This window comes from Chrysemys picta, chromosome 15 (assembly GCF_011386835.1).
Source record: "Chrysemys picta bellii isolate R12L10 chromosome 15, ASM1138683v2, whole genome shotgun sequence".
In the NCBI taxonomy this organism is placed as follows: Eukaryota; Metazoa; Chordata; order Testudines; family Emydidae; genus Chrysemys; species Chrysemys picta.
The window spans coordinates 27,645,463-27,671,814 of NC_088805.1; the positions used below are offsets into that span (position 1 = coordinate 27,645,463).

Here is a 26,352-nt window from a genome sequence, read left to right on the forward strand (position 1 = left end):
TCCTTTTCAGGGTGCGAGTGATGCGGTATCACAGGTGAAAAGAACAGCTGTTAGGTCAATGAAGGTAACGTACTGAGTCAAGTTCATCCTTGATGAAACTCCAGATTACATCAGTATTTCCCCAGAGATTCATGTGGCTAACTTTATTAATTTCTAATGCATCTATCACCATGGTACTTAGCTGCCCTAGTCTTAAATTAGGAAACGTCAACTGTGTTCAAAGTTATTGGTAAAATACTAACCTTACTGTCATCAAATTTAGCTCTAATATTTTGTTTATTTCAGTTACATAGACTAAACCCTGTGTAAATGTTTATGCACAGACTTAACTGTACACACATAAGTAGCATCTGTTTAAAGATAAGAACCAAAGGGATAAGATTATAAATATGGCCCTGATCTTGCATTTCACTGGAGTTACTCTGCATTTACAATGTGGTAATTGAGATCAAAATTGGGCCCCACCTCTCTGTAGGGACTAAGTCCTATACCTAGCATAAATGAACCACTTGCTCCCTCTTGAGTGAAGAGTGTCTCAACTCTTCTCCTATTTACTATGCAAATCTAAATTCTTTGGGAAATTTGGCTCACCCCTAAAACTTTCTGAAATATTACCTGTATAAGGGGTAACAATCCACCAACAGAATTGTTGAGTTTATCATTCCCCACTTTTACTTAATTTTTTTTTTTTAAATTACAGTTCACATGGGGTCTGACATTTCTTCCTGCATAGTTGTGTCACTAGATGGCCTTCGAGACTGCATGCAAAACACACTTTCACTACCAGTGAATTGTCTCTAGTCCTTGGAGTCAGTGATGTTTCAAGGAAGACATTGGTTCATATACAGAAAACTGAATAGAAAAAGGAGGTGATATTAGAGTGGTGGTGGGGGGGGGCATATAAGTACCCAGGTAGGAGCTGTAAAATCAAAATGTAAAGACAATGGGCCTTTGAGTTTACTCCTATATGATGTTAACATTTTATTTTTGAGAAAATATAACATGAACATTTAGAGTATATACATCTGTCAGAAGATAATACAAAACCTTATGAACATTCCTGACCTAAACATGCTCTTAAAGTCTGATCCTGCAAGATGGTAAGGGATTCAACTTGTATGGACTTCAGCTGAAGGAACTCAGCACTGCCCAGGAATGGCTCAGCATTTTGCTGGATTAGGCCCTTATAACTCATCTCAAAATCAACAGATATGTTATATCCCATAAATATGCTTCTTCATGTCCCTTGAATGAATTACTGTAATTCGTAGAGTTTTAATTCAATAACTAATTCAAGGTAGGATTTGTTTGATTGTTTACAAAAAACATGTCTAAACTTCCCCTTTATACTTTGTGTTAGGGGAAGCATTTTAGATTCAGGACTCAACATAATACAAGTGAGCAATTTAGTCTACTCTAATCAACATATAGATAGATATAGTATTTTAAAGTAATAGATAGTCAACCTAACATTTGAAAAATGGAATCATTCAATATTTTGGTTACATTCATTATTTTAAATTAATGTTTGCACAATGTTTTTGCACATATAAAGTAGTATATAAATGCTAAGTATTTTTCCTAGTTGTGATAAATGCACACACCTGTATTATGAGTCTGATCCTGAGTGGAAGTTTTGCCACTGACTTCAGTGGAAGCAGGGCCTGGCCCTTTATTAACAAATTGCAAATATGATTTTTAAAACCTGTAAGTGTTTATCCCATTTATTTATTTATTGCAGATATAACAAGTCTAGCCCCAGTACATTACCGCTCAACTCTTATCCACTACATACTGTGAAGCACTAAGCATATAAACACATGCAGTGACTTTGGAAAAATGAGAATCTGCTGATAGTGGTATGTAAATGTTTTGTCTATATTGCATTTTTATTACCGCCAATATCGGTTACCAAATTAAATGTACACTGCTCACCACTTCATCAATTGATACTTGGTTTATGTTTGCCACAAGATACAAATGAAATAGATTGTACATTAAATTGGGGTCCTGTTTACACTGGAGGCAAAATGATGCTAGGTATAGCCATGTTTAAAAATTAACATTAGAAGAGGGGTTCTTTAACCAAGGTGGACAAGGATTTTTGGCCTGCTGGTGTCATAAAACCATGCCGTAGTGTACTTAGTGGAGGGGAACTGTCTATTGTGATTTGGTGACATAGTTATCAGGAGAAAAAGAGAAAACATTGTCCACACTTCCACAAAAACCATGCTGGAACCCTATCATTTTAAAATGTTTTATCCAGTTTACAAACTGCAGTTAAAGTCAATCCATTAAGCAGATATTAATACACAGCAATCCACCTGAATTACTGTGTTTTTCTTGGAAAGAAAAATCAGCATTTTATTTTAGGTAGATAATGTGAAATGAAAACAATGGCAGAAGATATACAAAATTTCTCTATTACCAATCTAAGTGGGGAGCATAAGAACATATGAACGGCTGTACTGGGTCAGACCAAAGGTCCATCTAGCCCAGTATCCTGTCTACCAATGCCAGGTGCCCCAGAGGGAGTGAACCTAGCAGGTAATGATGAAGTGATCTCTCTCCTGCCATCCATCTCCACCCTCTGACAAACCGAGGCTAGGGACACCATTCCTTACCCATCCTGGCTAATAGCCATTAATGGACTTAACTTCCATGACTTTATCCAGTTCTCTTTTAAACGCTGTTATAGTCCTAGCCTTCACAACCTTGTCAGGCAAGGAGTTCCACAAGTTGACTGTGCGTTGTGTGAAGAAGAACTTCCTTTTATTTGAGAGGGGACGCTAGGATTGCACTTAAAAATTCTGTTGTAATTAATATAAAAAGGCAATAAAGAATAGATTTTTGCTTTAAAAATATATATATTTTTTGCATTGGGATACAGAGACTTTCACTTATGGGTTGCCAGTTCAAATCTAGCCCAGACTGGTAGCTACTGAGTCGTTATATAATCTTGGGTACCCAATGAGAGATAAATTTAGTGGTCTTAGAGCAGTATTCAGTGATTGTGTGTCCTCATCACAATCGGCACTAATTGACAGTTTCAGCAGAGGACAGGGATTGAAGGGGCATAAAGATTGAACTCCTCTGCCCCCAAGACGTAGTGAAAGCACATCATGTTAAGGTTTAGGCAAATGATTAGGACCCTGTGGGGAAGTTTAATGCCAGTGCCAAGGATATTTCTTTACGGTGGATCAATAAGAGAACTCAGTGGTCAAGAGCTGTCAATCCCATACTTTTCAGCAGTACTGAAGTCACTAAAAACACGAAAATACATCAACAAAAAACCTACTAGTTATTAGTATTAAGTTTCAAAAAATAAAAAGCTACACACGTTTGAATTAAAAAATAAATAAATAAAACTGCAAAATTTGCAGGTTTAATTTGTTAGACTGCATTTTGCTGTTGAACGAAAGACCTTGTGCTTTCATACACTGAGCTGCCAGAGCTTGCCTAAATTCAGAGGGTAAATACACTCAAATTGCATGGACTGATGTTAATAAAAGTGATTTAAAAATCAGATCAGCAAACAGGAAACTTTGATTTAAATAACTGAATTTAATCTTGATTTGCATTTGTACTTTTTATTTTTCTAAAGAATAAACTTATTTAATTGGTTGGTATGATAATTAAAACACATTTGATTGCCTATGCACCAAATTTGGTGGTGGTGGTGGGGGGTGGTGGTGTTTTGTTTTGTTTTTGCTAACAAGGACAGCACTATATCTTTACATATATACTTAAGTAATTATGTAGCTTAACATACATTTATTCAGTCTTAATTTTTACTTTATATTAGAAAATGGTGAATGATTCATTTCTTATTAGATAATTTTTACTTGCTATTTGTATCAAGCTGCATTTGAACAGAAATAGAAATTTGATTAAAATATACAAAAATGGCATTTTAAAAATGTTTTTATTAAATAAAACTACCTTAAATGTGCTGGATTATATCAAGAAAAAGTAAGTTTATCAAAACATGTTTAATAAATCAGTTTCAAATGCAAAACAATGGAAGAATGAACAGTAAATAGTGAACTGATGGATCATTTCCTGTCACCATGGATATGTACCTAAAGATCCAGATAGGTGCCTAGTGAGATTTGCAGAAGTTTAGGTGCTTAACTCTCTCTCCACCTGCTAGTTAAACTGAAAATAAAAGTAATTAAGGCAAAATCTTTTCTGTGCAACAAACTGAAATAACTTACATTTTGAAAAATGTAAATAGCAGCATTCTCTCTATTGTAAAGTCTGAAAGTAATTTTATATAAATATATTTTATATATTGTGACAGACCCAGAGCAGTGGGGTACAGGAGTCTGGTAGAGGGCAAATATGCTGGTCACTGGATGAGTAGTTTTCTGTTCCCTGAGTGACCAGAGAAGGGGCTGCACTAAAGTAATCAGGAACCTGCTAGAACCAGTTAAGGCAGGCAGGCTAATTAGGACACCTGGAGCCAATAAAGAAGAAGCTGCTAGAATCAATTAAGGCAGGCTAATCAAGGCACCTGGGTTTTAAAAGGAGCTCACTTCAGTTTGTGGTGTGAGTGTGAAGAGCTGGGAGCAAGAGGTGCAAGGAGCTGAGAGTGAGAGGGTGTGCTGCTGGAGGACTGAGGAGCACAAGCGTTATCAGACACCAGGAGGAAGGTGTTTGGAGGAGGCCATGGGGAAGTAGCTCAGGGAGTTGTAGCTGTCATGCAGCTGTTACAGGAGGCTTTATAGACAGCTACAGTCCACAGGGCCCTGGGCTGGAACCCAGAGTAGAGGGTGGGCCCGGGTTCCCCCCGAACTCCCAATTGACCTGGACTGTGGGTTCTCCCGAGGGAAGGTCTCTGGGCTGTTCCCCAACCCACATGGTGAATCTCTGCGGCAAGAAAATCCGCCAATAAGCACAGGACCCACCAAGACAGAGGAACTTTGTCACTATATATAAAAAAAGAGATACTTAATGAGATACATGATATTGTGATATATTTATAAAGTTTGAGTTGATCTCAAAAGTTAAACATTTCCCCCTAATTCTATATATAAATTTAAAAAGTAACATCCTTTAATTCATTAAAATTCAAAGAGGGGTCATTGATGCAGCATATTTTTAAATTTTTATTTTAGTAGTTTACAGTAAATTTAGCTCTGAACATAGGTTGTCAATCTCAAATTTAAGTTTAAGCAGGTTTATATTTAAAAATAAAAATACACTTAAATAAAAAAAGCTGATTAAAAACATTTTATTTGTATCCACTTTACTCTGAAGGCCCAGGATGGAGAATTTAGGTTGAAATTAACATGAGCAACCTGTGAATCCCACCCTGCAGCATTTGAAATTCATCTTATAAATTTTGCAGGTTCCAAGGCAAAGGAAACTGGAAGCATTCTATCCCAGAAATTAGATGCCAAATAGTCAATTTTTTTTTATATTCAGGCACAACTTTTTAATAATGTGATTAAAATATGTTTTAGAGCATGGTGTGTGATGTATATCACACACAGGAACATATAATTCCCATACACGTCAATACCCTGTGATGTGATGCACTCAGGCATAGCCCTGTCTCTGTGCAGAGCCCCATTCAACAGCAATGAAATCTGGTGCTAAGAAGGTAAACAGAAACTTAGTAAACTGTCACAAGACTCTTTTCAACCAGTCCTGAGGCAGAATTTTCTTCTTCTGTGTAACAATATTCTAAAAACATATAGTTTGACTCATATTTTCCAATTAAAAAAAAAATCTGATCCTGTAAATAGCTCAACTTGTTTTAATTTGAATTGCTAATTTAATCCTGAAGCCCCTGCCTCAGGACTACAATTTTCACTTTACAGATTTTTGCATTGTTTAAAAAAAAAAAATCTAATCATGGAATATATTAATATTGTGCTACACTGATGACTCAGTAATTAAGCAACACTTAAGAACTTAACAGTTTCTTAAAGTTTCCCTCAAATCCTATACTTCCAGAGAAATGACAAGTTGATATGCTTTCTGCCAATGAGTGGCAAAGCAAACTAGTTTCTGTATTACCACACAGAATGTTTTCTCATCAAGGTAGGCTATATTTTCACATTAATTTTAGGGAGGAAGCCTGTTTAGGAAAGATAATAGTGTATTATATTTAACATCTTTCCCACATGCCATTCAGGAAGCATGAGCTAGTGTTTAGAGTGAGGGAGCAGACATTTGGATACTGAATTAATTTCCCCGCTCTACTGTTATTATTTGTATGACCATAGCGCCCAGGAGCCCTTGTCATGGACCAGGACCCCACTGTGCGAGATGCTGTAAAAACACAGAACAGAGAGACAGTCCCTGTCCCAAACAGCTTACAATCCAAATATAACATGAGACAACAGATGCATATATAGACAGAAGGGGGAATAGGAGTAAATAATGAGACAGTATTGGTCAGCATGGTAGGCTGTGGTCTCTGCACAGGAGCACTGTCAACTTTTTTGTCGGCATCACCACCGTTCTATGGCCTTGTCTACACTACGAAAATTTTGCCAAGATGGTTATACCAACCAGCGTAGCTAAACTAGCAAAAACCTCCTAGGCTGTGTCTGCATTAAGCACTTACTGATTTTGGAATATCAGGATACTATTCCAGCAAAGCATTCCTAGTGTGGATGCAGCTATAATGGCAAAACTGTGCTTTGTACTGGTATAGTGAAGCCACCCCCCACAAATGAAATTAGCTATACCAGTAAGAGCGCAGATTTGTATAAACTAGGCCTACATGAATTTGGTTAAGTCATTTAACTTTTGTGCTACCTGTAAAATGCATACAAAAATAGGTCAATGGGATACTGTGAATTGTAATGTTTGTAAAGCAGTTCAAGCTCCACCCACGAAAGGCACTATAAGTGCAAAGCACTATCAGTACAAGTTACTGTTACCTCTTTTTGTCCCAAGCGGTTACCTAATTTCCAGAGTCCTGCAGGTTGTTTCAGTTAGGAGAAGACACTGATGACTGAGACTGTCTTTTATGGAATCCTGTTTATTTACAAAGAATGGTCAAAGTCTTGTTTCCCTCAGCACAGTAGGAATCAAACAGGAGAGTGTTTCTTTGCTCACAGTTCCAAGCCTCTTTCAACCATCGCTCAGCCAAAAAGTTCTCTAGGCTTTTTCTCAGGGCCATGCTCCTCAAGCTCGTTCTGCTTTCTCCATGTCTGTTTCTGTGGTGTGTCTCTCTACTTCTCTCTCAACCAGCTTCATCGGTCACTGCTCTACCCACTGCCTTTGCCATACCAGGCCCCAGGGAAACCTCTTGGGCCACATTGTTCAGCTTTTACTCAAGCCCTACCTTGTGCCTATATTTAGGTAGTACTTCATGGAGACTCTCTCCTCAGGCCCTACACTCCCAGCTATCTTCGAGACACCACTGACTTCCTGAGGAGACTACAATCCTTTGCTGATCTTCCAGAAAACACCATCCTAGCCACTATGGACGTAGAAGCCCTCTACTCCAACATTCCACACCAAGATGGACTACAAGTCATCAGGAATAGCATCCCCGATACCATCACGGCAAACCTGGTGGCTGAACTTTATGACTTTGTCCTCACCCACGTCTATTTCAGATTTGGGGACAATTTATACCTTCAAGTCAGCGGGACTGTTATGGGTACCTGCATGGCCCCTCAGTACGCCAATATTTTTATAGCTGATTTAGAACAACGCTTTCTCAGCTCTCGTCCCCTTACGCCCCTACTCTACTTGCACTACACTGATGACATCTTCATCATCTAGACCCATGGGAAAGAGACCCTTGAGGAATTCCACCAAGATTTCAACGATTTCCACCCTACCATCAACCTCAGCCTGGACCAGTCCACACAAGAGGTCCACTTCCTAAACACTACACCACTCTATACCGGAAACCTACTGACTGCTATACTTACCTTCATGCCTCCAGCTTTCATCCAGACCACATTACATGATCCATTGTCTACAGCCAAGCTCTAAGATACAACCGCATTTGCTCTGATCCTTCAAACAGAGATAAACACCTACAGAATCTCTATCAAGCATTCTTAAAATGACAATACCCACCTGGTGAAGTTAAGAAACAGATTGGCAGAGCCAGAAAGGTACCAAGAAGTCACAAGACAGGCCCAACAAAGAAAGTAACAGAACGCCACTAGCCGTCATCTACAGCCCCCAACTAAAACCTCTCCAGCGCATCATCAAGGATCTACAACCTATCCTGAAGGACAATCCCTCACTCTCACAGACCTTGGGAGACAGGCCAGTCCTCACCCACAGACAGCCCCCCAACCTGAAGCAAATACTCACCAGCAACTACAAAAACACCAACCCAGGAACCAAACCCTGCTATAAACCCTGGTGCCAACTCTGTCCACATATCTATTCAAGGAACAGCATCATAGGACCTAACCACATCAGCCACACCATCCGGGGCTCATTCACCTGCACATCTACCAATGTGATATATGCCATCATGTGCCAGCAATGCCCCTCTGCCATGTACATTGGCCAAACCCGACAGTCTCTGTGCAAAAGAATAAATGGACACAAATCTGACATCAGGAATCATAACATTCAAAAAGCAGTAGTAGAACACGTCAATCTTTCTGGTCACTCAACAACAGACCTAAAAGTGGCAATTCTTCAACAAAAAACTTCAAAAACAGACTCCAACGTGAAGCTGCAGAACTGGAATTAATTTGCAAACTGGATACCATCAAATTAGGCCTGAATAAAGACTGGGAATGGTTGGGTCATTACAAAACCTAAATTTAATTTCCCCAATACTAATTTTGCCCTACTGTTACTCACACCTTCTTGTCAACTGTCTGTAACGGGCCACTCTCTTACCACTTCAAAAGAGATTTTTCCTCCCTTGGTATCCTGCTGTTAATTGATTTATCTTGTTAGACTGACCTCACACTTGGTAAAGCAACCCCCCTATCCTTTCATGTATTTATAGCTGCTCCTGTATTTTTCACTTCATGCATCTGATGACGTGGGTTGTAGCCCACGAAAGCTTATGCCCAAATAAATTTGTTAGTTTCTAAGGTGTCACAAGGACTCCTCGTTGGTTGGTTTTTTTTTTTTTTTTGGTTCCATAAAGGAGCTCAATTGCTTTTTTACACTTATCCAGAATGAAAGGTGGCTGTTACACGCACCAGTTTAAATAAGGTTTAGCCCAACCATAACATTATTAAATTGTTACTTGGCCAAGTAGGAAATAATACACTGTCCAATTCTTTTCAGCAGAAAGAGCTGCTAAAACAATTTTCTAGAATATTAAGTAATGTGGAAAAAGGAAATTTCAATGAGAAAATACTCTGTTTTTCCATGTCTTGGAAACCGAGTTCCTGTTTAATCTGGCTCAAAGTGGCTCATGCACTAATCCAGTGCAAACACTTAGGCAAACTATGCATATAAACCATCCAAATGCTACCATAACGTTCGAAGGGCTAAAAAAAGGAAAACTGGACAACTGTCTGTGGCAGAAAAATGGAACTGACAGCCAAACTAGAAGCACAACTCAGCAAAACCAGGAAGGGAATGTTCAGCAACTCTTATGTAGATGGGACAGATCTGGTTCATAAACCACAGATTGTCTTCTACTAGAAAACAGCTATTCATAGGGAATGCATACTGTTCCTCTTCAGATTATTTTCTCTCTATTATCCCTTAAATCAGGGGTGTCAATCATGTGGGCCAGCGGTATTTATGTGGCTGACATGACTTTCTGAATCTCAGTGTTGAGTGAATTAGTACTAGTGAAAGGGGTGGTGCTCACAGCCCTAGAAGCTGAAGCGCACTGTCCACTGAGAAGGCACGCCGTAGGCAGCAGCTGTGGAAGCTTCTCCTCCTTCCACGCTCCCCCAGAATATGTCCCTCAACCCTGCTCTGGAGGGGTTGAACAGAGGACAGTACAAGCTACCTCTCCATTAGGGATGTAAATATCGGTTAAAAAGGTTAACCAATTAAAATTATATCGTTTAACTGGTTAACCAAGGTTGCTCCGGCCGGCCTGGCACGGCTGGGGCTGGGGTCCGGGTCCCTCTGGCTGGCAGGCACGAGGCAGCCGGGGCTCAGGTTGCTCCAGCTGGTGCGGGGCCGCCGAGGTTAATGGTTAAGGTCATTTAACGGTAAGCCTAATGCTTACCAGTTAACCTTGTACATCCCTACTCTCCATTCAGTCCTTGACTTCTCTGCCAACAAATGCCAGCCGCGGTTGTTTTCTATGATGTGAACAAGTACACACTAGGAGATGGGCTCAAATCCTCAGCTTATTTAATATGGATAACTGAACAGCTGTCGGATAGGAATAATTTTTAGACACTACAGACTGATTCTCTCAGTCCTTTGTGGCACCAGCCCCCTCCTGTAGTCCAATACCTGGTCCTTGAGAGCATCTCCCTCAGGAGGCTGGTTTACAGAGTCCTCTCAGGAGAAAGACCTGGAATGGGGGAGCACAGGCAATACTGTGTGCAGATGTGTTTGCCCCATCTCAAAAAATATGTACTGGAATTGGAAAGGGTTCAGAAAAGGGCAACAAACATTATTAGGGGTATGGAACGGCTTCCATATGAGGAGAGATTAATGAGACTGGGACTTTTCACCTTGGAAAAGAGACCAATAAGGGGGGATATGATAGAGGTCTATAAAAATCATGACTTGTGTGGAGAAAGTAAATAAGGAAGGGTTATTTATTCCTTCTCATAACACAATAACTAGGGGTAACCAAATGAAATTAATAGCAGCAGTTTTAAAAACAAACAAAAGCAAGTTTCCCCCCCCCACACACACACCACAGTCAACCTGTGGAACTCCTTGCCAGAGGAAGTTGTGAAGGCCAAGACTATAACAGAGTTCAAAAAAGAACTAGGTAAGTTCATGGAGGACAGGTCCATCATTGACTATTAGCCAGGATGGTGTCCCTAACCTCTGTTTGCCAGAAGCTGGGAATGGGCGACAGGGGATGGATCACTTGACGTTTACCTGTTCTGTTCATTCCCTCTGGGGCACCTGGCATTGGCCACTGTCAGAAGACAGGATACTGGGCTAGATGGACATTTGGTCTGACCCAGTATGGCCATTCTTATGTAATACTTTCCCTGTCCCAGGAACCTGCTCCCACCCCATAGCCGCTAGTCTTACCTCAGCATATTATTAATCAGTCGAGAGAGGAGTTGCACTGAGAGAAAAGGAAGGACTTCACCAGCAGGGAAGGTGTTGGGAAGTAAAGTGAGCTCTGCTCATCATCACCAACTCCTCTCAGGAGGGAGTGGAGAAAATGAGCAGGCCGCAGCTCTCTGGAGGCGTGGAGAGAATTTACTTGATTTCGGGGATTAGAGCTGTCTTGCAATCTGAAAGTAGTCTGAAAGGGTTAAAAATAAAACCAAATATTTGGAAATAGGCTTGGGTCAAAAATACATTAGTGTTAACCCTTTAATTTTAAAAAAATATATTAGAATAATGATAGATATGTGATTAGGGTTATTTCATTTAAAAAACAGAACATGGAAAGATCAATTCTAAATAAGAGACGAGGGCTATAATAAATTTAAAAAATATAAAAGGCAAGGGTTAAAAATGCACGTAGGATTAAGCAAGAAATGTGCATAAATGCAAGGTACCATTCTAATGTGGTAGCAATTTCACCCACTTTGCACTGGGATAAGTGTCTACACAAGGTGCAGGTGAAAGAAGCAGTTTTCCTCTTCCTATATTTTCTATCCCATCATTTGCAGGCCTTTAAGTTTCTGCCTTATTTCTTGCTCCTGTGTATACTGTTCTCTCTCTCCTGTTTCTTACCCTTCTGAGCTGCGCTTTTGGCCTCTCTCCTATTTCTTTTCCCCTCACTGTGTTCCCCTGCTCTGTGTAAGATCTGCTCTCTTTGTAATCGACACAGTGCACATATGCTAGTTCTCCCTCACCGCTGCCATCAATGTCTCTCTTTCCTCAGCACCTCCTTCCTCTGCTCCATAAAGTTTACCTTCAGCTCTCATCTTTGAGTATTTTTGCCAGGGGCCCTACCAGCCAGCAGAAAAGGAACAGTTTTGCCATGGCCACTGCTCATGTTTTCATGCTGCTTATGCTTCTTAATGGATCAAAGGGAACTGATGTTTCTTCCACTGAACAGCTGATTGGTAGCTAAGGTAAAGAAGAATCTGCAGCTGCTTAGCAACTGTAAGCTGCTGTGCTATGCAGCAGAATAGGGCTATAGTGGACCAGCCAATATCAGGCAGAACACATCTCTGAGCCAGTTCTACTGAAAAACCCTGGCTTAATAAATCAGCAGGAGCACTCCAACTGCCCTGTCCAAAAAAAATCAAAACTGGGCTACCATCAGGAATAGCGATAACAGAGTGGAGAAATGAAATCAAGCTGAGTTCTATCACAAGTGGAGCTTGCAATGCAGCAGTTAGAAAAAACTGTTTCACTTATAAGCTGAACAAATTTGAAAGTCATCACAAGAGGGAAAAAAAGACAATAGCTCACAACTTTAAAAAAAAAAAGTCTTCTAACAGCATTTTCCATCAGCCAGTTATAATTATCACACGCTCTGCGTTCACACTTGTTAAAACAGCTCAAGTACAATAGTGTCTCTAGACAGTTTGAGTGATTGAAGCCTCAGTACACAAGTATTTTGATCCATATGTTTGTAGTTTACCACTCATAGTGTATGCTTTCATTTCCTATCAATAACACAACCTCAATGAATGCCAAAATTCATAACAACTGAAGTAATTTCTGTTTAAAACTTGACAGTTTTAGGCCAAGAAGCATTAAGCTAAAATTTTGAAATGATGTAATGCCTTCTAAGTATTGATCAGTTTCAAGCTTGGTTGATTTATAACAACTTTTTAAAGTTTCAAAGTACTTTATACAATTACCAGCTGTAAACACAAAAGGAATCATTTCACTTCAGCAGTAGCTCTATTTCAATTGTGAAAGAAATGAGATGCAACAAGCTGGGGTATGACAGGAATTGAATTTGCTTTGTTATTCTTTTATAGCTCAAAAATTATATTTTTTTAAAGCATTCAAAAACTGTCTTGATGTGCTGCTCATGCTTAGTATTACAAAAAGTATAATGAATAACCAATATATTGAGGTTACAAAAATCATGTGTGCATCAAATGTCATATGGATTTTTTTTCTGACGACAAACATGTTCTTTCCATCATATGTGATTAGCTATGGACACCGATCTTGTATCAAGACCGTGAAAACAATACAATAGATAAAGGTTCCAAGTCTCATGCTAGATCAGTGGTTCTCAACCTTTTTGGGCTCAGGACCCATTTGCAAATGTTTATGGCCTGTTGCAACCCAGCAAATAGATTGGGGTGGGGTGGAGGCCCTGGGGTGGTTTCAGTCAGATCCTATCCCTGGGGGGTTGAGTCCTGCTTGCCCAGCACTTGCCCCACAATGGCAGCTCTTGTGCTGTGGGGCTGGCTGGGCTTGGCTCTCCACTCCAGGTGTTTCAACCTCCATGGTTGCAGCACCACTCAGGTTTGGCCCTGGCTCCCTGACTGGACCAGATTTGTGAGACTGGAATTGTGACCTGGCTCATGGGATTGCAGTGCCACTCACTCAAATTTGGCCTACCCAGACTCTCGTCATCGTGACAGCTGGGCCAAACCTGAGCGGTGCTAGGACCCCCGAGGTTGCAGTGCCTGGAGCAGGGAGGCAATCCCAGTCAGCCCCGTGAGACAGGAGCCACAGAAGTTGCCATGCAATCCTTCGAAACATTCTGGTGACCCAATGTTAGGGTCCTGACCCATGGGTTGAGAAACCCTGTGCTAGATCATATGTATATTCCAAGTGAGTATATTGCAGGGTAGGATAAAGGTGAAAGGCTGCCCTCTCTAGAGATAGCATACTTTAGCTGAGAAATTACAGACATCTTTTCTGCCCAGTCTGGTAGAAGTTAAAAATTGTATGGCGCACACGCACACACAAAAGGAAAACCATCTTCCTTGGTCAACATTCCCATTCTTACTATTTTAGGTTCTAGTGTAAATTATATAATGTTCTGATAAGATTACAAGTTTGGTTGATAAAGGTAACAGTGTTGATGTGATAGACTTCTGTAAGGCATTTGACTTGACTCCATACAACATTTTGATTAAGAAACTAGAACGATATAAAATCAACATGGATTCAAAACTGTCTAACTGATAGGTCTCAAAATGTAAATTGTTAACAGGAAATCATCAATGGGTGGCAATGTTCCTAGTGGGATCCTGCGGGGATTGGTTCCTCGCCTTATGTTATTAAATATTTTTTTATCAATGACGTGGAAGAAAATATAAAATGGTTATTGACAAAGTATGCAGATGACAAAGAGTGGGGTAGTGGGTAAATAATGCAGAGGACAGGTCATTGATACAGAGTGATCTGGATTGCTTGGTAAACTGGGCTCAAGCAAACAATATTTTTTAATATAGCCAAGTGTTTTGTTATGGCCAAACGTAAAGACATACATCTGGGAACAAAAAAATCCAGGCCATGCCTCCAAGATGGGAGACTCCGAGACGCAGTAACTCAAAGAACTTGGGGGCATTGTGGATAATCATCTGAATATGAGCTTGCAGTGCGATGCTGTGGCCAAAAAGAGCTAATATGATCCATGGGTTTATAAACATGGGAATATTAAGTAGGAGTAGAGAAGTCATATTACCTCTGTATTGGGCACTGCTGACACTGTTACTGGAATACTGTGAGCAATTATGTGTGTATATTTCAAGAAGGTGGTTGAAAAATTGGAGAAGATTCAGAGAAAAGCCATGAGACTGATTAAAAGATTGGTAAACATGCCTTATAGTAAGAGACTTAAGGAGCTCAATCCATTTAGGTGACCAAAAGAAGGTTAAGGGGTAATGTGATTACAGTCTAGACGTACAAGTACCTACAAACAGAAGTTTGATAACATAGGGCTATTGCATTTTTTTTTAAATGAGGGTAATTAATCACAGAAACAATTTATCAAGGAGTATGATGGATTCTCCACCCTGCAAAGGTTAAAACCAAGACTTGATATTTTTCTAAAAGATATACTCTAGTTCAACCACAACTATTGGACCTGAAGCAGTCATTACCTGCAGGAAGTCCTATGGACTGTGTTATGCAGGAAGTCAGACTAGATGATCACAATGATATCGTCTGTCCTTCTATTAATCTAGTGTCCAAAGCCGCATGAGAGTAGCTACACATGCTTGCACAGACACTGCACTACTGTATTAGTTTCTAATTTACTATTGTAAAAAAACTGGTACAGGACCCTCAGTATAAGAGTCGTGAGACTGAATACAGTCAAAATTAATCTTTACCAGGGTAGCTACAAAACTTATCATATAAATATCTGCTTCTATAGCGTCTCTCATCCCAGAGATGACAGCCACTTGGACGACTGGCACAGAGCATGCTGCTCAATAATGAAGCAGTGGGATACGTTGGGCAAGAACAAATCCTGTTCCTATGAGAAGGAGCATTATTGAATCATTAGGGAGCACATAGAGCAGAAATCTCAGGACTAAAACTGAGTCGGTCTAAGACAAAGAAAGTCTGGGTTGACCTTTCTGGAATTTAAAATGCAGTGATAGCCCAGTATTTCAGACCTGATGCTTGGTGGCTGAGCCATCCACTCTACAGTTAGAACTGCTCTCAGACTGCCTCAACAACTTTTAGACTACATTTAAAAACACTTACTATTTAACCACCTTACAAAAGCAAGGAAATGCCAAGTTCAGACATGTATGAGGTGATTTTCAGGGCTGCTAGGTAGCCTCTTATTCATCAAGAGCTGCAGGTGCTCAGCACTTCTGAAAAATAGGCCACGAATCTCTGCCTCAACCCACTTTATGGTACTTACTGCAGCACATTTGGGCCCGGGTTTTCAGTGCTCCATCACACTGGCTTTCACTTGCATATATACCGCTACCTCGATAGAACACAAATTCAGATATAACGCGGTAAAGCGGTGCTCGGGGGGGCAGGGCTGCGCACTCCGGTGGATCAAAGCAAGTTCAATATAACGCGGTTTCACCTATAACACGGTAAGATTTTTTGGCTCCCGAGGATAGCATTATATCGAGGTAGAGGTGTACGTGCAACTCTATATACGTACTTTTCTAGCACTAATACTTGCTAGGGCAATTCATAGATTGTAAGATTCCACCGCCTGAGGACACAGGTGATGGTTTTGCACGCTGCAAAGTGGTTAGTTGCACACAAAGGAATTAGCACTGGAAAAGTAACTACACAGATGTGTGCTTGGACAGAGTTGTGCAAGCACACACAAAAGTAGGGCCTTGATACACAAGATCACCTACTATTTGGAAACCGTAATCACAGTTGGGTATAACTAGTTAACTGAAGAACAGAACTTCAGTATTAAACCATTTTTGGGGGATGAGGGGAGAAGGAGGTGATAATTTCAGTTTTAACATTTGTTAAAGTATCGGAACACTTACGGTTTAATATGCATTTAAAAATAAAAAACAAGCACCAGAAAGTTGAGAGATGTTGCTTAAACTTAACTGACCACTTCCTCATTCATCACTTATATGTTCAGCTTGCACAATGTAGTGCAAGATCTAGAACTGTTTTACTATAGTAAAAAATAATCTGCAGCACTGTTTTGATTTGGATGCGGTTTGGTTTTAATTGTCTTTCAGTAAATTAAAATGGTTTTGACGTCTAGTCTAATAAAAAATAGTCAAGGAACATCTTAACAAGGATTTATGGTAAAGAAAAACTATATAGTAGTTTATGCAAATATCTTTACTATTTATTATTTAAAGTGATCAGAACTACAGGCATGAGCAAGAGCCATGCACATGAATATGACTTCATGGGTTAGGGCACTCTGAGTTTTACATGTTGCTAACAAAGAGATATTTTACAGAATACAAATATGCACTCCACTTTCTGAAATTAGCCCAGATAGTTTCCTGTTTCACTATACAAGGGACAAGAATGCTCAAGTGCATAATGGCTCCAAAGAGATTCCAGAAAACCAAGGGAAGAAACAAACAAACAAACAGAAGTAATGTTTTTGAACCACTGCATCCCAATTAGAGAGGAGAGGTGGCTTGGAGAGGGAAGGCGGCTTGGAGAGGGAAGGCAGGGGAGCCAGTTTTCTAATTTTAATAGTAAGCCTTGTGTTTTAGAGGCATTTTCATGTGGGAGTTTCTGTTTGTGTATCCCATATAGACACACACACACACACACACACACACGCATGCAGGTTCATTGCTAGTTCTAGTATAACAGATTGAGTCAGGTTGTGGAAGGATTATGGATGAAAATATAGTCAACTGTTAAGAGTAAAATAAACCCTTATATTTATTGTGAAAAAGATGAAAATGCAATGCCTTATTTGCACAACCCTACCCTACCGTAACCCTCTCATCACATACCAAATCTTTTACAAAAAACAAGAAAATGACTAACTTTACACACAAACTGATACAGTGAACCCTGCACTATGGATCCCACCTCCAAGAGGCAAGCATCTGTCTTAAGTAGCCACTTACCTTTTTTCCTCCCATAAAGGTTCACAGTATGATTTTCTTCTACCCTTAAGAGAAGGCCACCTCTACAACTGGGTTTTGCTGGCTCTTTGGATGGCTGATTAAGGCAGGTTGCACTATCTGATCTAATTTTAATATGGAGTGGAGTGGAATGAACAACTCCCCAAAGAGCAAAATGAGTATTATAAACTCTGAAACAACCAGAATACCTTCATACTTAGCTAGATGTAGGAAAATCTATTTAATCTGACACATTTTGCATTTCAAAACCACCCATAATGGATTTAACTGCACTGAAAACGGACGCCTGTTAATTCTCCTTGTGAGCGAACCTCCTACACTAGTTGCAATCGTGCCCTAGATTTTTTTTTTTCTAGAAATACAGAATATGAGCTGGCCTCTCGCCTTGATCCTTTCTGTAAGTGGATATAAATGGATCAATGGACTAATATGACCCTCCATTTACTAAAAGTTGAGGCTGACAACAGGTGAGAAGTGAGGGAGAGAGGCCTCTCAAACTCCTTTTGGAAAGGCAAGGATCCCCCTGCACGTACACAGAGTGGTGCAGAGACCATAAGAAAGACAATGGCCGCAGGATCTACAGTGAACAGACAGATCCCTGCACAGCATCCCTGCAGTCAGCAGAGAAGCAGGGGCAGCCAGCAACCTGATCTGGCACAGGCCATGCACTCTGCTGTCAGCTGCTCCTCCCTCCCAGCTCAATGTTGGACCCACCCTGTTTGTGGGCCGAAGAGGACACAGGAAGATTAGCAACATGCAGTGAAACCTACTTTGAAAAACAATGGGCTAAGAGCTAGGGGACGGGTTAAAAGGCTGAACTAAAGATCACAGGACTTGTCCCGGTCTCTACATAGCCTTACACGTTTCTAGCAGCATAAACCCCATTACATTCATCTGAACTCCAGACAGCGAGCCCGTCGTCTGATCTGCTTAAAGAAAACACCACCTTCTAGAGCGATAAGGGTGCCTCATGCCATTTCCTGGCCATTTGGCTATTTTTGTATTGCACTCGCTTTTCAAATGCCTGTGCTGGGCTACGGTAATTTTTTTTTTTTTAAGTTTTTTAAAAAAAGTGACCTGGAGGATCTTCATAGCAACAATCGTGTTATTTATAGCCATGAGGGCTTTGACTGCATTACTCGATACTGCTTTGTCTTCCCCAAGCTAGTGTCCTGTTTCTTTAAGAGAGCTGCCAGCCTAGCCCTGGCCTCCCCTCCCCTCCCCCTCCCGGTCCCCCCAGCCCCCCTGGGAGTGCCTAGCAGAACAGCAGGCATAGCTGGAGCCCTGCCAGGATCTCCGATTACAAGCCCCTGCTCGCTTCCTTCTGCTGCTGCAAAGTGCTTTCACGAAATGGCAACCATTTTTTTTCCCTGAGCCTTAAAAACAAACCCCCCTCTTACTTCTCTTCTTCCCTTTCCACGAGCCTCACAAAGGGGGGGCGGGCAGTCACCTCCCTGCAATGATCGGAAATAGAAACAACGCTAGACACTGGGAGACACAGACGTGCTGCTGCCCCCAAACCTGACAAGAATACAGCATTACAAAGAAGAAGCCATTACGAACCACTACCCCACCCCCTCTCACAAACAATATGGAGTACAACCTGGAGCTGCATGCTGAAATGCCAGACAGCCTCCCGGTTTTTCTCGTGGCACTGGGCTGCAAAGGCATTACACGCTTGGTGCATTAGCAGATTTTAAAATAAAAATCAGCTGGGAGTTAGTTGCATGGGCTCAGTAGCTGCATGAAAGCACAGAACTGCTGTGAACATCAACTGCGTCACTTCTTCCCGACTGTAACAATCCAGGCTGCAAAGTGTCCCTCCTTTGGAGGCAGCCTCCCTCATTTTGGATCTATTTTCAGACCGTTTCTAAAGTAGCTGCCTCTCGTGGGGAAGGATTTTGCAGCGCATTTTAGCGAGACCATTACAGGCTCGTTGTCACCGTTCTGAAAACAGTCCCTTTTTGTTTTTCGCGAGCCAGAGTCTTCAGTAATTAGACGGATAAACACGTAAGGGGGTTCCCTTTCGTCTATTCGTCTTCTAAAATCCTCCTTCCTAAGCTTACTGTTTGGAGGTAGCTCGGGGGGGGGGGGGGAAGAGAATTTAACAGCCATGTAATGCCAGCATGGATCCGCAGTCTCCTTCCACAAAAAGCAGAGCTGCTAACAAGCGCTTTGTGGAGAAAAAGAAATCACCCTCTGAAAAATATATATTAATATAGTCTGTATATGTATCGATGACACAAGAACAAGATAGCTACCGTTTTACAGACGATCATTAGGCTGTCTCTGTCCAGGACAATAACATTTGTGGAACAGGCCTGGGCTATCTGATTCTCTGCAAGGGCAAAAGGGTTTACTTACCCGCTCACCACTGATGAATGCAGTTCTGAAGGTGAAGTTGTGTTGTTTAGCTTTTTTAAAAACATATTTATAAATATATAGCTATATAATCTGTATCCCCACTTCTCTGGTAAATTTGCAAGTCAAAACGTATCTTGTTAAGACATTTAGAGATCTTTATATGGCAATGGTGTAGCATCAAAAAGCTATAGAAAATGTTGTCCAGTTATGGTGACTGACAGTATCGTTAGAACTTGTACTCGAGGTTTAAATCTAGGTTCCTGTGACAGATTTACGCTGTACATTAAAAGGACAACCAGTGGCTTTCCAGACTACACAGAAACTCAAAAATGTTTCCCCCGAATATTTTAGTCAGTACAGGTTAGTGTGAAAACACCTGGTTAACATTTACTGTATGTAAACATTTTAAAAACATCTCTCGCTAGATATTTTGCTTTATAAATAAAATATTTTAAAAGCATCAAATTGTTTTAGCTAAACAGACAAAAAAACATAAGACATGCAAATGAAGGCTCAGAAATAAGGACAACTCCAGTAACATTAACATGAAAACTACACTTAGTAAGGACAGAATGGATTGGGTACTTACAATGTAAAAGAAAAAAAAGTTTATCATATTAAATTTTTATGCCAGAATTCACTATTCCTAAGTCTATATTTAAAACGTTACCTTATAAGCACCAAAGGAGTTAATAAAAATGGCCAGGAATTAAGTGTTTAATACAGGAACTTTTTTAAATTTATTGTTCAGTCATAATATAGTTCTAAAGCTTAAAAAACCCAAACAAAAATATGTATTTACTTATTTTTGAATTCAAAATTGTTACTGCTGACATAAGGGTGTGCCATGACCTAGTTACACAAGACAAAGATGGATTCCAAATCATAAGGAAAAATCCAAATCTTTTTTATCTTCCTTCTTCATTGAGTCCTTTAAAATGTTGTCAGACATTAATACAACACTGAGAAGTCCTGAAATGGATGGTGTGGATTCAAATAAAGTATCCCCTTTTGGAACAAAGGAAAACCCAGTTGGCCATTTAATTCCATTGCAGAAAAATGGCTGCCTGATCTGTTGGCCTCTCCTTAGCTGTCTGGTGAAGGATGTTTTTAGATCAGCGTCTAATAACTCAAGCCAAATGGAAGCTGCGCGCTGATTGGCTGCGGGCTCCTGGTGCCTTTAACCAGCCAATTACCTAACCACGGCCAAATTACAAACCAAAAGCACAAGATGAGCTAAAACAACATGAAGCCCAAAGCCAGGCGAGACGCTCCTCGCCCAGGAAAAGAGGCAAAAAGAGAGATCCCCAGCTGCCTTTCACCGCTAAAACAAAATGGAAGCTCCACGCTGATTGGCTGTTGCAACCCCAGGACCTTTAATAAGCAAAACTGCTACTTTCTCCCCCTTGTTCCCGTCCTGTGCAATGGACACATTGTAACAACGCGGCTCGCCAGCCAGCGGGGCTCGGTGGGGCTGCGGGGAAACACTGTAGCAGGGGGGCAGAAACACAGCTATTCACCCCGTGCCCCGGGCTGCTCCCTGGCTGTCCCTGCAAGGCTCACTGAGTGCCCCCAAACTTGTCCCACCTCTGTCCATCTTGTTTAGAAACAGTTTGCGCTAAGGTAAACGCAGCCCGCAGATTCCAAGGAATTTCCTGCATGCAATTAAACCGGGGGAAAATCCCCTGCCGAGGCTAGCTGGGCTCGGGAAAATGCATGGCCCTTTATTTCGGGTGGGGAGGTGCCAGGGCTCGGCGAGGCTGGGGGCTTCGCGGCGCGCTGCAGCTGCTGTGAATGTGCCTTCGGTTGAGGGCGGTTAGCCATTAGCCGAGCTCCATAGTGGTGTATTGTGGGATGCCTGAGAAGCAAGCAGAAAGCACACACACAATATGTGTTGGCTCGCAAAAAAAGGAGGCAGGAGCCTTTCAAAAGCAATGTAATGTAACCAGCCAAATGTGAAAAGGAGCTCGCCTTTCGCTGCAAGGAGACGATCGGCCACCTCACACAATGTCTTTCAAGGAGATCAAGGCAGGGGAAAAAGCCAAGCACCCAGAAGATCATGGCAAAAAACAGAGTTCAAGTGAGATTGGGTCTTTTTTTCCCCCTTTCTGTCTCTTGTCTCACGGGGGTGGAGGGGTTGTCTAAGAATTCCCCCATTTTAGAGTCTTCCCGGTTGTGTATTTCCCCCCCGCAGCTTTGATGTGTTTAATGGGTGAGTCTTAAAATGGGATCTTTATTACATTTTTTAAAAACTTTGTGTTTTTTTCCCCCCCAGGTTGGATCAACGGAATGGAGAATAGCACACAAGCCAGCACTTCTGTCGAGAAAAGAAATCACCACTGGAGAAGTTACAAATTGATTATTGACCCAGCTCTGAAAAAAGGACAGCATAAACTCTATCGTTATGATGGGCAAAATTTTAGCATGCCTGTAAGTGTTTTGTTTTTTAAATAAATTATATACCCCCCACAGACCCCTACCTCGCCCCCCTCTCTAGCAGTCCTTGTTTAGGGGAGGTGTGATGGAGGAAAGGGATTTTTTAATGCTGTAATAATTCATGTTGTAACAAATGTTGGAGGGTGAGGGGAGGAAAAGGCACGAAAGTTACTGCCACCTGACACAATGTATTCAACTGTCAGGATCCCAAGAAGGAGCTAAAACCTGGAGCTTTATTTCTCTGTGGTTCCAATCTGTGTCTATTTCCCAGCAGTATTGCAATTTGACACGTGTGTATGTGTGCTTTTCTCTTCCCCCTGAGGCTTCCCCGCTTCCTTGTGGTATGTCCCGTCCCCCCCCGCCCCCCGAAATTTCTAGCAATATTATTGATGTTTTTTGTGTGTTCTATCCCCCCTCCCCTTGTAGAACTCGGGAATTGCCCCAGTGGATTGTGTCAGAGATCCCAGGATAGGAAGAATATGGACCAAAACCAAGGAGTTGGAGCTTTCTGTTCCCAAATTCAAGGTACCTGCCCTAGCCTTTAGGTTTAGTTTGGATTCTTGTTATCTGTCAACTGAGCTTGAGTTTGAAATAATGTAATGGGCCATTTAAATGACAGATTCTTATTAACATTATCTGGCAAACCGTTTAACAATAATCCTATTCCTTAAAGAAATCAATACATCTGTCTGATAGGATCAGTTTACCTGTTTTGAGTTAGAACTCTGATGCTTGATATAGCTGCTGAAAATATGTTTTTAAGATGAAAAAGTAACCATTTCCATATAAATTTCTGAGAGTGTAGAGGCTGGATTTCTCTTCAGACTGGTGTGACATTGTTTGTAGACAGTTTCTTTCCCCAGAGTTCTAAGGAGACTAACTCTGTCTGTCTGTTCCAAATGATTTAATTTTCTGCTGCCAGTCTCCCTCCTGGTTCTTAATTATTTGTATTTAATTTTATGTTTGTATAAATCTCCAGATTGATGAGTTTTACGTGGGGCCAGTGCCCCCCAAGCAGGTAACCTTTGCCAAGTTGAATGACAACATCCGTGAAAACTTTCTGACCGACATGTGCAAGAAATATGGTGAAGTGGAAGAAGTAGAGATTCTCTACAATCCCAAGAATAAGAAGCACCTGGGCATTGCCAAAGTGATCTTTGCCACAGTGAAGGGTGCCAGGGAAGCCGTCCAGCACCTGCACAACACATCAGTCATGGGCAACATCATCCACGTGGAACTGGATACAAAAGGTGGGAAGCAGATTTTAGCTCCATGCTCTGTCTAGTTGCAACCCCTGCATCCCCTCTCCCCTCTTAAAGTGAGATGCTTTTCCAGACTGAAGGGACTGGATGATTAAAAATACTAATAAGTGAATGTTGCTCCTTCCCCCTCTGTCTGTCTCTCCTTTTCTCTGGGCCATTGGAAGTCACGTGGAGCTGAATGTGTTGTCTGTTGCTAGGAGACAGTCCTGTAATTTACAAAATGCTGCCATCCTGTCCATTTCATTCACTCACACTGACACCCGGTTTGGCAAACTCTGCCCTTGCCATCGCCCTCGTCCCTTTTCAGAATCTCTTTACAAATGCCTTGATCTAAACTGGTGACCGTTTTCGGAGGCTTAGAAATGCACTTCGAAATATGGTTGTAAAGTTTTTTCCTGTCTTAGAAACTACTATATATAAAAAAAACCACACTGAACTACAGCAGGATCCTATTTTTTGAGCTCCTGGTGTTTCACTGGTACTTAGCAACAAACCCAAGTCTGGCAGTAAAAAGTGTACAGCACTTGACACGGTGTGAGAGTGAGCGAGTGTGTGTGTGTGTGTGTATGTATCTCCTCTCTCTCTTAAAGGGACAGTAACACGTTTAATCCACAGCATGACTGAGCCACAATGGTGGTACTATAGGAATTAACAGTGCAGTAACTATTCAAGTACTGAAAATATTAAAATTCTGCTTATTATTATTGTTTTATGTGTGTTGTTTTTTCCCCAAGCATGCTAGGGAAGGACCTTTCTAAACATCTGGCTAAAAGCTAAAGCAGCGAAGTACGCAAAACGTTACAGGCATTTATTTGTAATTTTTATTATTATTATTATTATTTATTTGCATTTTAAGCATGATAATTCGAGTTTGAAGCACGTGTTGCACTGTTTTTCTTTAAGAAAGAGGAAGACCCCATGAACACCTTTCTCTCAAAGAAAAAAAGTGCTATGTTTGTCTCAGTTAACCATACAAAGTATAAAAGAAAGTTTCAACAACCTTCAAGTGCAGTGTTTACATAACATTAGGTATGTAACACATGTTATGTGAGTATAATGGAATAATTTTTGACATTATTGCCTAAATAGTAAAAGAACACCCAGAAAAGTTTTTTAAATCATTTGCCAGTATAAATAAACCATGACTGTGAAATGCATATGCTTTGATTTTGGGATTTAATATTTTTAGCACTATTTCATCTTAAATTGATATATATCCTGTTGCTTTGAAATTTGAGGAAGATTAACATATTCATTGAAATTGGAGCAAAAGCCACTTTCAGTTTTAATAATGGGAATTAAAGTGGATTCACAGGGGGTAAAAGTAGGTATTAAGAGACTTCTTGAGCAAGCTGATTGGAGAGTTTTTCTCTGTTTTTTGTTGATTTTATATTTCACTTTTGTAATCCTAGAACAGGTGGTCGTTCAAGAGCTAGGAAAGTTAACTGCATGTTAAGAAGTTCGTGGTTTTGCATGTTTTAATTACTTTGGTGAAAACACGAAGACTTAATTTTAAATTGCACTTTCATTTTTACATATAACTCATAAACTCTCACTATGCCTCTAATTTTAACCTTTTAAAAACTTGTGGCTACTTTGGTTCTTTTAAAAGATGCAATAATACCAGCAATGCTTTGTGGTATGGCAAGATCAGTTAAAATATAATGCTAAAAATAGCAGTTGCAGTTTATGACATCTTTGGCTACACAGTCTATCATTTTTATTTTACTTATCCATTTATTTGCAATATTCAGCTTTTCAAGAAAGTAGTAAAATATACTTTTATAAAAATTCAATATTGGATTCCAAATTTTAGTAAAATAAATGAGTATAAAAAGGAGTGCAAGAAGTGTTTTATCTGTGTATTTAATGATCATGTGGTCAGAGCACAGGACTAGGAGCTTGGAATTCATGAGTTCAGTTCCCAGTTCTGAGATGGACTTCCTTTGTAGCTTAAGGCAATTCAGTTAATTTATCTTCCTCCATTTCTCCATCTGTAGAATGGATATAATAGTTAATTACCTACCTCAGTACCTCTATGGGGGTAATTCAAAGCTCTGTGAAAACGAAAATATAAATACTAAGTATTTATTAATGTTTTACTGAATAAAAAGGGGAATGAGGAAGCTAAGGTATATGTGCTATTTAAAAAAACTAATTTTAAACTTACTTCTACTTTAGAACATTGATGGCAAGTGCTATAATTTCATGTGAATTCAATATTTCAAATGCTCTGGGCCAGATCTCCAGCTGCAAATTGTCATAGCTGCATTAACTGGGCGATGACAGTTTACACAAGTTGAAAATCTGGCCCAATATTTATATATGTGAAGCAGTGTTGTAAAACCGAACATTATTGGAGACTGATAGGCAGTATTTATTTAATGGGCGTTTTATCTGAATAATGCAGGATCAAGGTCTTAATCTGGAGCAGATTCTTTAGACAAGTGCATTTGTAGATACTAGTTATGCACAATTATGTACGAGAATTGGGTGTTTGATCCTGCAGCACTTACTTGTGTAGTCCTGTTACGTGGGAGTACTCACTCACATGAATACATACTATGTGTGTGTGAGCTGCAGGTTCAGGCGTTGGGGTTGTGCATTTTTACTATATTTTATTTCTTTTTCAGTTATACATTACTTTTTTTTTTTTTATTTGTAATTGAAAAGAAAAAGATAAAAACCCTCGGTAAGAAACATCTTCTGCTGTGTTGACTTAAATTTTCAATGTTTAAAAAATT

The 26,352-nt window shown here is 40.4% G+C and overlaps 1 protein-coding gene across 7 annotated transcripts in view; it reads left to right on the forward strand.

Annotated features, from left to right (window-relative positions):
* The first annotated feature begins 18,194 nt into the window (after positions 1-18,194).
* SETD1B (SET domain containing 1B, histone lysine methyltransferase) overlaps positions 18,195-26,352 on the forward strand; it is a 68,957-nt gene continuing 60,799 nt past the window's right edge. For 2 of the 7 annotated variants that reach the window (XM_008163555.4, XM_008163556.4), the window contains exons 1-4: positions 18,196-21,990; positions 22,186-22,340; positions 22,773-22,871; positions 23,326-23,596. In XM_008163555.4, the coding sequence (XP_008161777.2) occupies positions 21,918-21,990; positions 22,186-22,340; positions 22,773-22,871; positions 23,326-23,596 (598 nt within the window). In that variant the 5' untranslated portion in view covers positions 18,196-21,917. Of the gene's footprint in view, positions 21,991-22,185; positions 22,341-22,772; positions 22,872-23,325; positions 23,597-24,342; positions 24,423-26,352 lie in introns of those variants that run through there. The other 5 variants (XM_042852477.2, XM_042852479.2, XM_042852475.2 and 2 more) reach the window with 4 other exon arrangements.